The sequence below is a fragment of the Scardinius erythrophthalmus genome, assembly GCF_964197995.2.
Source record: "Scardinius erythrophthalmus genome assembly, chromosome: 11".
Taxonomy (NCBI): Eukaryota; Metazoa; Chordata; class Actinopteri; order Cypriniformes; family Leuciscidae; genus Scardinius; species Scardinius erythrophthalmus.
In genome coordinates, this window is record NC_138231.1 from 22,221,584 (window position 1) to 22,237,016 (window position 15,433).

The 15,433-nt window shown below is 36.6% G+C and overlaps 1 protein-coding gene across 1 annotated transcript in view; it reads right to left on the reverse strand.

Annotated features, from left to right (window-relative positions):
* nrxn3b (neurexin 3b) overlaps nt 1-15,433 on the reverse strand; it is a gene marked incomplete at its 5' end in the record, with an annotated part of 546,227 nt that overhangs the window by 438,831 nt on the left and 91,963 nt on the right. Inside the window, 6 exons of the mRNA XM_081377757.1 lie at nt 3,394-3,513; nt 6,675-6,848; nt 6,944-7,134; nt 11,186-11,567; nt 11,678-11,797; nt 14,506-14,532. Of these exons, the coding sequence (XP_081233883.1) occupies nt 3,394-3,513; nt 6,675-6,848; nt 6,944-7,134; nt 11,186-11,567; nt 11,678-11,797; nt 14,506-14,532 (1,014 nt within the window). The remainder of the gene's footprint in view (nt 1-3,393; nt 3,514-6,674; nt 6,849-6,943; nt 7,135-11,185; nt 11,568-11,677; nt 11,798-14,505; nt 14,533-15,433) is intronic.

Below are 15,433 nucleotides of genomic sequence, written 5' to 3' on the forward strand. Positions count from 1 at the left end.
TTTTTTTACTACACTGGCCATGTTTTCTTTAAAAATAAAATGAAACAATCGTGAGATTTAGTGAAGAAACAGTGAGGACAATTTTTGAAGTGCAGAATTTCATCAAAAAAAAAAAATAATTCTCCATTGTTCCAGAACAATAGAGCTTGATTATGCTTCATTAAGTATGGATAATTAAAATATTAATTAGTCAAGCTTAATTATGGATACAAAAAATATGCACATATAAATACACTCATAAACCGGCAATTGCCACCTGGAAAGAAAATGTATATTTCATTTCTTATTAATGTGTTATTCCAAGAACACAAACTTTTCACTTATGAATGATCTTGGCTTTAAATGATGAGTCTACAAGGCTGTGTCACTCGCTGTAACTGCCGTGACCCTACATAGAATTGTCTCGCAAGCTCAAGAGCCCATTTGAGGGGTGAAATTGAATTTGCCTCTATGATTAGAAATGTCAGAGTGATGAAACGGCGTATAACTGCCGGAGGTTAAACATGGGAGACATCATTAAAGAAACAGAAGCCAACTTATTCTTCATTAATGGAGACAGAAAAAGAGAGGGAGAAATGAAAAGAGAGACAGAGTTAGAGGAGAAGGATTTCTGCGTATGCTTCGCCATGTTTGAGAGGCTGCTGAGATAATTTGACATTTGAACATTTACTGCACCTCATTACAACTGCTCACAGCCTATTAATCTGATGACTGGATAGATGGACCACACATTCCTCACTGTCATTCCACTATCTCTCACTCACTCAAAAACACTTTTACAAAAGTAGGACTTTGTCCTGAATCAGCATCCTTTGTTGTTCCTGGGGCAATATTTATATTAGCCAGTCACAGCCCTTAACCCCGCCCCTTTTAAATTAGAGGGTGATGATTCGTTTGCATGTCGTTCCAGGAACCACGAAGGATGTAAAGCCACTAACCAATTTTACTTGTTTAAATCTCATTAAGAGATTCCTTATACATTTAACAACACTAAAAAGCACAGAAACTTCAAAATCATTAATAGCACACAAAATCAAAAACCTGAAAATGCCACACTGATACTACTGGTGCATTCGAGAATATATTCAAATTTTCCTATGTCACTAGGATCAAGAAACCAAGACAAAGCACTTGTCAAATGGGTCTTTTTAATGGTTCAGACCCTATTACATTCAACCACTTTTTTTTATTCGCTCAACCAATCACAGAATTTTGGCCAACAAAACAAAAACAATCATCTGCACAAAAAGACGCAAAAAAGTGACCTTGACTGTGCTAGTCAGATACATAATTCCCGTTAACACATGCAACTGAAGCACAAAGAAAATGCCATTACAATATTGTTCTCATTATAATGTTATGTATGTGAAAGTTTGTCGCTGCAAAACTTGCACTTAAAGGTTGCACTTTCTGAGAAACACTGTTGATATCTGAAATCAACCCAAACAAACACACCCCTCCCGTCATTGCTCCGCCCTCAAAATGAATGAACATGCAATGCAAGAGTGGAAGTCTCTTTATCATAGTTGAAGTGAATCAAAATAATGCTTAGTGAAAAATAAAACGAAGATGATGAGCAAAAAACAAGGAAGAACAAAAAATGAACATACAATCTACAAAAGTACGTATATAAAAACATGAGTTGGTTGTTAGTCTCCAGAAGCACAGCAGCTCCAGACAAACCATGACACTCAAAACTGTCCTGTTACTACAGCTAATATCACAACAAGAGCATATCTTGGTTCTGTGAAACACAGCAAAGTAGTGTTGTCACGATACTAGAATTTCTAACTTCGATACGATACCTTGAAAAATATAGATATTCGATACCATTTTCGATACCACGGAGAAAAAAACTGCCACAATATTAAGGTTTTTTTATTTTTATTTAAAGCTAAATATAACAAGTTTAGAACATGACAATGAGGTATATTTTACATGAGCGAAAACAATGCTCACTTGATCGACATGTAGTCAAGTCAAGTCACCTTTATTTACATAGTGCTTTTAACAATACAGATTGTGTCAAATCACTTAACAGTATCAAATTGGAGGATATGTGTCAGTAATGTATAATAATAAGATTAAACATTAAATTTTCAGTTAAAGGCATTTCATTATTGAATTCAGAGATGTCATTGTCTAGCTCAATTTAGTTTAATTAGTAACTATCTATGTTATCAAATTGATGATAATCACTAATGAAGGCAAATTGCAGAATTAAATAATATTTTTTGAATAAAATTACATAAGCACAAGTTAATTTACATTTGACCACAGTTAAAATATTTACTTGTCTAAGATTCCTCAGTCAGATTATATTAACTTTAAGAATTACGGTGAAAAAACGAGACAACACACACTCATATCAACAACAATACTAGGCCATCTTGGTTAATGTTTCAGAAATGTTAAAATGAGAAGAGTTACCAACCTCTCGAAATTATTTATATAGATCCGGGTGTCGGTATCACACCTAATGTGTTTTTCAGGTTCGAAAACGCGAGGTACACAGCACTTACCATCAAACAGAACGAGCAGTGCGCTGCGTTTTTTATGTTGCTAGGCAACCACTGAAACAGCTGTCCTGTCAGTCAAGTAAACGTCAAATCAGCCTTTTACTAACTTTATTTACTTTCTGTTAACATTGTGGTAGTTACGGTTCGTGAAGTCGTTAAGCTCCTGGTAACCAGGGCGTTCAAGCAACTAACTTTCATCACTAAAACGGAATGCCCGTGAGGCGCATAAACAGCGCGCAGAACGCTCGCTGGAAACCAATTGAAAATATACGCCTCTCACTGCAAAAAACACATCAGGTTTGATCGGCCCCATTCACTTCACTTTTGCTAGTTAACCAGAGCGAATGAGACGAGTGCGCGTGTGGTGTTTGTCAACGCGCCTTTGGAGAGAAGTGAAAGTGACAGCTCGGCTAGTATCGATACTTCGGGAAATTAGTATTGGTATCGTTCAGATATTTCAGTATCGATATTTATCGAAATATCGATATTTTTGACAACACTACAGCAAAGCCAATGTTACTCACGTATAGAGGAGAAACAACTCAACCTCAACCGTTTTCAGGCCTTCCCGCTTCAGTCTCTCCAGCGCTGGAAAGCTTTTCTAATATTAACACAGGTCCTAAAGTTATTGTCTGGTCATAACTCTTATTTTTCCAATGATATTCCTCTGACCTTTCTCTTTTGTAATATCTCTCAGCCATCTCTCTTTCTACATTTCTTCAAATGGACACGCCCCCACTGCTGATTGGCCCGCAATAATCGTGTAGTGAAAATCAGATCCGATCGTGTTCAAATCCCCTTACCCCAGAAACTGTTTATCTTTATGCATTTGATGCAACAACCAGCTGTAGGAAAGTGTAAAGGGGTCACTCACGGTCGTTGCACTGGGTGCCGGAGTACGAGGTCATGGAGCAGTCGCAGGTGAAGTTCTCCCACTGCTGGATGCACACACCCATGTTGGCGCACGAATCCTCCTGACATGTAGTGCTGGGCCCTGGCGTGGAGGAGACAGGAACAGCGTGAGTCAATAGTAATGACACATTTCAACAGGCATCTCTGTCACAGGCAGCACAGCAAGACCAGCATGCATGCAAGGTCATTCACGGGTCAGCATCAACGCTGGGTAAACAGATTCATGGTGGCGTATCCGTCCTGAATACTGAACCACACTGTAGTAGTGGTGGAACATTCAGACAAGCAAACAAACAAAACAAAATAAAAAAATAAAATAAAAATCTGTATGTTGGTCTTAATATTAGAAATAAATATTTAAATTTCCTTAAAACAAGATAAATTAATTTAGGCAGCAGAGGGATTTGGACTTTTTTTCTTGCATCATTGGCAAGTTTTGTTTGATACAGTAAATCGATTACACTTTATTTTAGGTGTTTTATTTTACAGTGTAATTATCAGATTTAAAAGAGGCAAAAAAAAAAAAAAACGTGACAATAGCTGAAGTTGTCACATTCTGTTATTGTTTCAGTTTCATTTTAATCATTGGTTACCATGATTTTTGATTACTCACACCTGTTTCTTTTTTAGTTCATTCAGTTGATTATATGTTGTTGTTTGTGTTGTGTTAGCACACTGTTAGCAAAGTGTTTTTGCTTTTGTGAATTATGTTGTTGGATTGTTGTCTTGCTTTTGTATATTAATGTGGTGCAATTAGATCCACCTTGCCTTGCCTCATTTTCTTGCCTGATCCCGCTGTGACAGAAGTATGGTAACATTTTTGTTTTGCTATTAACTAGTTGTTCATTAGTATGCATATTACTAGGACATTGGCTGTTTATTAGTACTTATAAAGCACATATTAATTCAACATGACCATATTCTACAGTACATCTCTTAATCTTACCCAATACCTAAACGTAACAACTACTTTACTAACTATTAATGAGGAGTAATTAGGAGGTTATTGAGGCAAAAGTAATAATTAATAGTTAGTTAATAGTGAGAATTGTACCTTAATCTAAAATTATACATGAGCCAGAACAACCTAGAAATGCAATTGACTCAAAGTTTCAAGTTTGAGAATGACATAACAAAAAACAAGGTCCCTGCAAAGTTTTTGCTCTGACTGTGCATAATCTACTCAATATTTATGAGCTAATCCTTTGCCATTTATGTGACATTCCAACTGTTCCCACACTTCCCCCAGTAATGCTTATGATAAGGTTTATACCAACAACAAAATTTAAAACAGAGTAAGAAAAATAAACAACTCAAAATCTATTAACCGGAAGCATGTATTCATATCTTAAGCAAGTATACTGTTTTATGATTATGTATATATTCACTGGAAAACAAGACAAAAAAAAAAAGAAAAAGATTAAGATTTTTTTTTTTTTTTTAGCAGTGATGAATATCTCAGATATATCTCATATATCAAATGGAAATATCCATTTCAAGAAAAAAAAAAAACAGAAATACTGAACACTGCAAGAAAAAAAAAAAAAAAAAAAAGAAGAAAAAAAGTGATATGCGATGTGAATACACCATCTACTCACATTTCACTTTTCAAAATGTGTTCACATTCCACACTTCATTATAGACAATTACTGAAGGAATGCAAGCAATTCTGTTTACCCTCTATCCAAATTCATTCAAGCCATACTGACAAGTCAATTCCAGCAGCTCAGATCACCAACAAAAGAAACCAAACAGAAAAAACATGCATTCAAAACAAAGAGCGAAGGCCTGAGTACGGATGTATGAAAGTGTCCTCTGGCTGAAAGTGCTTTTATTGAGTCGGGGAAGTAATGGAAGAATTCTTTCTTTTCTCTTGCTGGTTTCCGCCTCTAATGATTCCCCTACTGAACCACTCTTGGATGCACTCAACACAATATAAATGAGTAATTGCCAAAACATCCATTAAAATGCTTCAGTAAGGGAGAGAATTGTGGCCAATTGCCGTAGAACAGCGGGACACTAGACAATGTCTTGATTTTGATGTGCCTTCAGTGGAAAGCTTTGAGCTGGAAGGTTCTTAAGGAGGATATTTATAGGGTTTGGATTTATTCTTAGTTCCCCTCAGCTACTGCACGGGTCAGCGATTAAATAAATGTAGAAATACTGCAACTTTCTATAATTTTAATGCGACAAACAGACAGACAGACAGATAGATTACAGACAGACAGACGGACAGACAGATAGATTACAGACAGACAGATAGACAGATATATAGACTAGATAGACAGACAGACAGACAGACAGACACAGATGATCGATACAGTAGACAACCAGACAGACAGATGGATTATAGATAGATAGAAAGACAGACATACAGATAGATAGATAGATAGATAGATAGATAGATAGATAGATAGATAGATAGATAGATAGATAGATAGATAGATAGATAGATAGATAGATAGACAGACAGACAGACAGACAGACAGACAGACAGACAGACAGACAGACAGACAGACAGACAGACAGACAGACAGACAGACAGACAGACAGACAGACAGACAGACAGACAGACAGACAGATAGATAGATAGATAGATAGATAGATAGATAGATAGATAGATAGATAGATAGATAGATAGATAGATAGATAGATAGATGATAGATCATGTTCTGGTGTTTTAGTATTTTGTATTGTGGAGAAACATTAATGTTAAAGCTCAGTGCAACTTTCAGCCAGGTGCGTGTGAATGAGGTGAAAAGGTCAAACCCTCTACCTTGCAGGTCAGCTTTGGTGAAACCAACTTTGTTAGCAGGAAATTTCCGAAAGAATTGGATAATAAAAAAGGGTTTGTTAGTGGAGGAAGGTCAGCCGAGAGAGAGAGGAAACATTTATGAAGGATAAAGAGAGAGTAACAGGGGTAATAATTTTAGTAAGGCGGGGATAATGATAAGTTAATTTAAATTATTTTCTACAGTTAAACAAATGTACCTCATTCAGATATTTAATACAAAGATTGTGGATACATCATACATTAATGGTAACTACTGTTAACAGGCCTTTGGTTAAGGCGCCATCTAGTGGTTACAGAGGCTCTCAGCATATCAGCAAAACAGAAGTTCAATAAAACAATAAAAAAATCTGATTAATATATATATGATTTAGAAAGACAAAAACAACATGTGTAGAGGTTAAATCAGGTTTGAATTGAATGGTTTAAACATTGTAATGAATCACTTATACCTTCACAGCCCCGTTCGATCTGCCCGCTGCGGAACAAAGCGTCATTGATGAGGTCTGGCAGACGACCGTTGAGATCCATGGACGCTAAGCAGCCCTGGAAACCCTCGCGAGACACCACCAGCTTCGGCAGGATCTGGTACATGTTGGGCCCCAGACCGGCCACAAACAGATCACCTGCAAAGAGTGGAACAAGACAACTCCCAATACATGTTTTAATGTATAAAATGTCAAACGTACAATCAAAAATGGCATAAAAAGGTCAAGCTGACCTTTCAGGTCCAGATTTTTGGCTCCGTTGACCACTTGGCTGACAGACTTGGCGTCCACCTTTAACGTGTGTGTGTTGCTGGCGTCTCGAGTGATCACCACATTGTGCCACTGGTTGTCGTTAAGAGGACTGTCGCTGTTTCCCTTCAGAAGACTCGGTCCGTTTCCCAGGTCAAACACATAGTGGATATACCTGACAAACACACACACACACACACACACACACTGAGCTCCACGTCCCAAATCCATACAAGTGCACTTCACTGAAGAACACTCAGCCTAAGTACACACTGGAGCAAACTCAGATGATCAACTGAGAGGCTTCTCTATCAGATGGCCATAAGAGTGGACACTCGTTTTAAGGAGGCAGAAGTTTTATATTCTGTTAGAGGACAGGCCACAGACCAAGAGGATCAAGCATTTAGATGGACAAGGCTAACCATTCATGTCACGATCCCAGCCTGTGTTTCCCTGTCTTGTGTGGACTTTTATGTTATTTCCTGTTCTGCGCAATGTTTTGTAGTCCTTTGTAGTTTTTCTTGTTGATTAGTTATTATATTAGATTTTTTTATTATATTTATTATAATTATATTTTATAATTAAGTGTCCCCACCTAAGCAAGCCAGAGGCGACAGTGGCAAGGAACCCAAACTCCATCAGGTGACAGAATGAAGAAAAAAATTCCAATATCAGTACTTGTTATTAAATTTGGGGCCGCTAAGACGACACCATTCTCGCTACACAGACTTTAAATGCGAACCTGTGAGAAACGCTGATGGCGTTCACATGCGCATTAAGAATCGTTTCTACAGTGCTATGCATAAGTTTAGACACCCATGCTAAAGTTGACTAAAAAGAGGAATAAAAAATCATCTTTTGGAAATTGAACTTAATGCCTTAATTAAAAAAAAATTGGAAAAATCCAACCTTTAAGGACACCAATTTTCTTTGTGAATGAATAATGTATCGTAAATAAATAAATGTTCTTCCTTAAAATACAGGGTGCATAAGTCTGGACACCCCTATGTTAAATTCCCATAGAGGCAGGCAGATTTTTATTTTTAAAGGCCAGTTACTTCATGGATCCAGGATACTATGCATCCTGATAAAGTTCCCTTGGCCTTTGGAATTAAAATAGCCCCATTTTAATTTGGAATCTGGATGCAGAATAACTTCCTGGAATTGAACAGCTCCAAAACTAAACTGATGCTTATTGGTACAGTGGCGGCTACTCGCAAGGTCGATCCAGGGCCGGCCCGCGGCATAGGCGGAATAATACTATTTAAAAACCATTAATTCGAAATACTACCAAATAAAGCAAAAAAAAAAAAAACCTCCACAAAAAACTTAACCAAGTACCCCGAGTCCGGTCAGGCACATCAATCTTCCCCCGCCCAGCGAGTGCTTGAAATGCGTCAGAAACAGAGCGCGCACAATCAGTTGTTGTTAATTTGTTGTGTAGCGTCGCCTCTCGCCGCATCCAATGTAGACAGCATTGCATTTGTTTGAGGGCACTTAACACACTCAGGCTCCCCTGTAGAAACGGGCCTGGCAGGTCACGCCGGGTCTAGACATGGTGAAAATTACCTGATTGTGATGGATGGCCGAATTTACATGACACATTATAAATGATCATTATAGTCTGCGATAGATACAGTGCCAAAAAGAAGAGAAGAGGATAAAAGGGGATAAAGACAGAGGTAAAGTGATGTAATGAATGAACAGTTTATCTAATTTCATAGTAGTAAGATACTGTAATTTAATGGCAGTTATTTTTACCTTAAACTTTATGCTAGCAGTTGTTCTGAGTTCTCCAGAGGCCCCAGACAGTGTGATTTTGTAACAATCATGTCAGTTTTTAGACGCATTTTTTAATCACTTTTTTTAATTTATGTTTTACTCTACAATTGTGCAGTTTTGGGGGAGATATATGGCATTTTTAAAATTTATTTGCCAAAATTAGTAATGATATTTATATACAGGTTTATTAAAAATAGCAAAGTTTTATGTAAAATTGACGTTAAATCTGTATTGTAAAAAGCGCTATAAAGATAATGGGGAAACGTTGTTTTCAATTCAGATTCCGAGGCTTTTTCACGCCTGGTGAAGTTGTGAATCGCGAGCTCATTAGCAAGGCTATTATTGGTCATCTGGGCTCCGGTACGTGACGTTAGCGTCTTGGTTAGCGCTTATTTTGTATACCAAAACAATGGCCGCTCCAGCGCCTACAACAACCATGCCTGATGAGGAGTTCGAAATCTACACTCCTGACAATTTGAAAATATATTTGAATATTAATATTAATAAACAAACGAACTTCAAATATGATTTTTGGGCAAAAGTCAAAGCCCTAATATATATATATATACAGTATATAAAATTTGGATTTCATACATTCATTTCTTATTCAAACAAAATCCTGTTATCCAGCCATCTCCTCCCTTCTTTCTTCCAGATCCTTTTCACCAAAAATGACAGATCAAAACAGTACAAAGAACATCAAAAAATGAGGGATGCTGGAAAATAGCAATGTCTTTTTGTTAACCAAATGCTTTTTTTCAAGCGCGCTGTTTTTTGTTGCGTAGTGATGGTTATGTTCAAGTAATCCAGATATGAGCAGATTCTGTGCAATTCGCTGTATTTAATATATCATGATGACCAGGGGCGTAGCACCAAATGTTGGGCCCTGGTCACAGAACCAAGGGGTGGGCCCCTCACAACACCAATATATATCAATATATCTTTGTGGGGGCCCCCCTTTGCCAAGGGCCCCTGTTACTCAGTTCCACTATTACCTCCTGTCTGACGCCCCTGATGATGACTCATGAGTTGAGTATTTGCGTTAAATCAGTGCAGATTTGTCTTACACGAACTTCCACGAAGTGAGTAAACATAAAAAGTAACATGCCAAATTGGCTAGTGATTTGACAGTGTTACCCACTACAGTTGATTTTTACTCGCATTTGGTGGGTTGGCGGGTGTTGATTTCAAACCCTGACAGGAACATTGCACGACTTAGAACTTTTCTCTCTTTTGCTGATGCAGAAAGGCTTATACATGCCTTCATTACGTTTAGGTTAGATTTTTGTAATGCCTTGTTCTCTGGCCTTCCAGCTAAATCTCTAAGCAAGCTACAGTTTATTCAAAATTCTGCTGCTCGTGTGCTATTAATGGTAGGATTGATTTAAAAATTCTAGTTTGAACATATAAAGCACTACATTAGACTGCACCAGTGTATCCTTGCAATCATATTAGTTTATAACCTCTTTTTTCATCTCCGTTCTGCCAACTCTCTTTTACTTCATCAGCCTTCACGTTAACTTAAGATCGTGGGAAAAAGAGCTTTTTCACTTTAGCCCCCAGGTTATGGAATGAGCATCAACTTTGGAACACTTTAAAAAGTTGGTTAAGACACAGTTATTTAACTTTGTATTTAACTTACTTTTGTATTCTTCTTATTGTTGCTTTTTGTTTTATTTTACTACTTTGGGTTTAGTGCCGGGGACACACTTAACTACGAGCTGAAACATTCTAAGACTGAACTGAACACTTACAGACCGTTTCCAACGACTGCAGCAGATTTTAAACACCGACTGTGAACACTGACTGAACGCAACTGTCTCTGGCGCGTTTTGGCATGATCAGTCATAAGTATCAAATTACATTCATAATCGGCCTTACAGTCGTTAAGTGTGTCCCCGGCTTAAGAAAAGCGCATTATACAAATGCATTATTAACATTATTATTATTATTATTATTATTATTATTATTAAGAAAAGCCTCAGCACCCAAGGCCTATAGCCTATTGCCTCAATGGTGTACAGTGTCTTTGGGCAAATTGCTAAGGCGGATTGCCAGCAACAGCCATTTTAGGATTGTTTGTGATTTAGTGACTTCAAGAGTCCTCTTATCTACCTCTAACTTTTCACAGATTTAGCGCTAAAATGGTTTGTGAAATACTCTTCGAGCAAAAAATTTAGGAGTCCAAAAAATTAGGACTGACAAGCCCATAATTTTTAAGAGTGTCTCCTAAATCAGAAAGTTAGGAGCTACTTTTAGCCTTAAGATGTTTTGTGAATAAGGCCCCTGGATTCTATAAAATGAGCACACTTTTAGCCATGTTCCTCCCAACTCCTCAGAATGGATTCTTTATGGGATAGATTCCCAGCCTTACCTGTCAACCTCAATAAAATAGCCATATAAAAACTGGAAATTGGTACTTTGAACCCTCTTCTTCCACTCACCCTTTGACAAGCTCCACGGCAATAAAATCATTCCCGTCTCCGCTGTTGAAAAGAATGAATCCGTCACCCGAGGTGGTTTTGAACTGAAAGAATAGGTGCATGGTGCTATATGCCTGGAGTGTAGCAAGACCCAGATAGCTTCCTTTGGTCTTGAAGGTAACAGGATCGGCCACAATGGAGCGCATGCCGAAACGAGCATTTAGCTCACAGAAGTCGATGTCCCCATTCTTGCACATGTCGATGTAGAAAAGGCCGTTGAACTTCAGGCCTTGCAGGTGACCAATGAAGTTGGATGGAGCCGTGGAGGCAAAGCGCCGTTCTGTCAGAATCCCGGTCTCAATGTTACTGAACTCCAGCCGAGTGTGGTCACCATTCATCTGACCTGTGAAAGAAGAGTAGGAGGTCTTGGTAAAATGATTAGTAAGTGATGGACTAATGCATTATATAAGGGGCAGATACTTATGGTCTGTTAAGTTTATACTGCATTCGTACCTTCTGCCACATCATCATCCACCATGAGTTTGAGGTTTTTACCCCGCCGCATCACTCTGACTGAGTGCCAATCATTGTCATTCACTTTCTGGCCAGCATACAATGTCTCTGGGCCTTTACCTGAGAATGATGTGTGTCAGTTAGTGTTTACACACACTAGCATTGTAAATCAAATTTCTGGCTTCTCATCATTTTAATATATCATACCATGTGTAAATGATAAATATATCATACCACACACTCGTATGTGAGAAAAAAAAAACTTTTGGTATGCATTTTCAAACTTCTGTCATAAAGATAATAGACCACAAACATATTTTAAGTGAGGTACATTGAGAAAGTCAATAATTCAGTGATAAGTCAGTCAAGTATCAAATCAACTATTTAAACTGCTGTTACTCAGAAAAAGGTGAAAACATGAAACAAAACCAAAGTATGGCTGAGGTATGTGTGGAACAGCATATCCATTCTGCAGAAATGTTAAAAGGTTAGTTCACCCAAAAAAAATGTCATTATTCAATAATTTACTCACCCTCAAGTCAGCCAAACACAATCAGAGTTATATTAAAAAAAATATCCTGGCTCTTTCAATCTGAAAGAAGAAAGTCATATACACCTAGGATGGCTTGAGGGTGAGTAAATTATGGGATACTTTTCATTTTTGGGTGAACTAACCCTTTAAGTATACTAGTATGCTAGTAATCTGTAGTGCTATGTGCCCTATATGTGCTATATGCTAGTAATCCACTCCAAACGTAGAAGAAGGTATTTATTTTTTAAGAGTGCACTCATACAAATATACTAATAAAGATTGAGTAGAATTAGTCCAAAGCACTGATTGTTGTACAGATTTATCTGGCACCATTAACATAAGCTGCTCAAATATATAGATTTTTCAGACTTCAAATTATCGAGCATGAGGCAAAGTGCCCCTCTAAATGCACTGTAGAATTAAAATGGTTAATCAGCACTGTATTACCTCTTTCTTTACATCCATTGTGCTTTTAATTGGAGAATTAGCTTAATAAACAACAACCTTTAATTGAAACAAGCTCTACAAAGACGACTCTCTAAATGACCTGCCCTGTGTGTTTATACACATCTACACAAGTTTAGAGTTTTTATAGTTAGTTAAGTTAGTTTAAGGTTGATGGTGACGTAACACTTGAGCAATGACGGTAATTAAATTACACCACATTAAGATTACTTTATAGCAAATTACTTTAATTTAGCAATACATTTGTTTTTCTCTGTCATTTATAGAGACACACAAAGTCTTTTCCCTTCATTATGACAATTATACTTAATAGTGAACAAATGTCTTCAATGAGACCTCCTCAGATGTGAATGTGACTCATTGGATGATTTGGTGCTCTGAAGCCCCAAGCGAAGGAAGACTAGGAAGACTATTTTGATTCACACAGAACACTATCGAACTGTTACTCTGCCTTGTTTCTAAACATTTTTTTCACATGTTCTCTACAGATTTAAAAATAAAATAAAACATCTGTAGTGTCATGTCATGAACCAAGCAAAACAGCTTTAAAAACGGAATAATGTTACAACATTTGATTAGAGCAAAATAAATAAATAAATACAATAAAAAAAAAATTTAAAAAAAATGTGGTAACACTTTACAATAAGGTTCATTAGTTAATGTATTAACTAACATGAACTAACCATAAGAAATATATTTGTTACTGTATTTGTACTGTATAATCTTTGTTAATGTTAGTTAATACAGTTGTTCATTGTTTGTTCATGTTACTTCACAGTGCATTAACTTATGTTAACAAATACAACTTTTGACTTTAATAATGCATTAGTAAATACTGAATTTACATCCACAAAGATAAATAAATGTTGCAGAAGTGCAGTTTTAGTTCATGTTAACAAATGTAGTTAAGTAGGGATAATGGACATCCAGCTGGTTGTTCTCTCAAAATAAACCCCCGACAGGGTGATGAGGGGGCTGGGGGATTCCATCAGCAACCGGCTGGATGTACATTCTCCCGCTTGTTACACGGCTACTTGCCACATAAGTAAATAATTAGACACAAAATACTGATCTGAGTCTAAGAATTTTATTAGCACTTTAAACGTGAAGCTTCCGCAAAGAAAGCTATTAAAAACTTTTACTATTAAAAAACTGCAAACAAGAATAAACACACATTAACACGTGACATCATTTTATGTATTTATTACTGTTAGTCAAACGCATTAAACTTTTAATAATAATAAATGATATAAAACAAAATTTTTACTTATTTATATAAATCTATATAAATAAGTTTGTCTCTTTATATTTTATGTAGTGCACTATATATAGTGGATAGGGAGCGGTTTCGGACACAGCTTAAGACACTAAAACTGAAATGTAACATTTCAAGAAAGTTTGAGCTATGGAGCAGTGAATGAAAAATGTTGAGCACACGAGAGAAGTTATTTAGGGCTGTTTAAAAGCATACCATGATACACCTCATGAAGCTAGTTATTCTGGGCAAAGAGTGTTAAATTTGGAGAAATTCAAATAATTTAGATTTATGCAACACTTTGCCATACTTCTATTTGTGTTATATCATAGCTTTGATGAATTTACTATTAATCTAAAATATGACCAGATTATATTAAAGAATGCATACGATTGAGTCCAAACTTTTAACTGTAGGTTAGCAACACTGTTTAAAACATTTGCTAATACTTTGACTGTATATGGGAAATAAATAACACATCATTTCATTAGCTAAGGACTGAGTTTCTTACAGCATTCATCTAAAAAAAATCCAACAGGTTAAGAAATGAGTAGAACAAACTGAATAAAGACTTACTGGTGTTACAGTTTATCCTGCCACAGTCTAGATGGGGAAGAACAAGTGACAGATGAAATCGCATCCTTCAAGGATACAGCTGCAGACATCCAACAACAGAAACACCACCTTCTGGGGACGAGCACATGAAGCGGCGGCCATTCTGGACCCTTTTCCAACAGCTGTTTGAGCATTCTGGACAATATTTTCTGATATACTGTAACTCGTTTTGCCAATTTGATCCAACGTATCTATGTTAAATGTGTATATTTGTGTTATTATTAACATGTAGCTTAACATGCAGAGACAATTATAAGTAAACCATTCTTAAGGAAGATTTCTACAAAATTCAAAACATTTTGGCTGTATCTAAATGTTCTTTTTGTCTCTCATTTTGAGCATCCAGACTAGCCAGATTTGAATGAATATAGTAATAATCCATTTAAAATGGCTGCCTGCTTTAAGCCAAATGGATTCATCAACCTGGGTATTCTTTGTCTTTCTTTGTTAATTATCTTCCAAATTACTGGTCACCAACTGTAAGAGGAATTAGACAGAGAACTGCAGATTTTTATGATAACTGCAACTGTTATCTGGGCTGGAATCCATATGGCCATTTTTATCATGTGCCGTCAACCGCAGCAGAAAAGTGGGAGCAAACAGCCTCGGTCCAAAAAGCACCAGCACCACACAAACTTGTAGCATGTTCTTCATATAAAAAAAATAATAATTATAAAAAAAAACAGACAGTCATCTCAATTAAGACAATATACTGAACTAGTGCAATGGATACTGAATGTTCTGGTTGTTATTTACACTAAGTGTATGAATGGAAAATGACAAATTGTAGCACTGAAACTAATTTGACTACTGAATTGACTGAAATGACTTTTAAATTTGATGTTGCAGTATATCTAAGATATGGATCATCTGGCCCTTTCTTCCATCT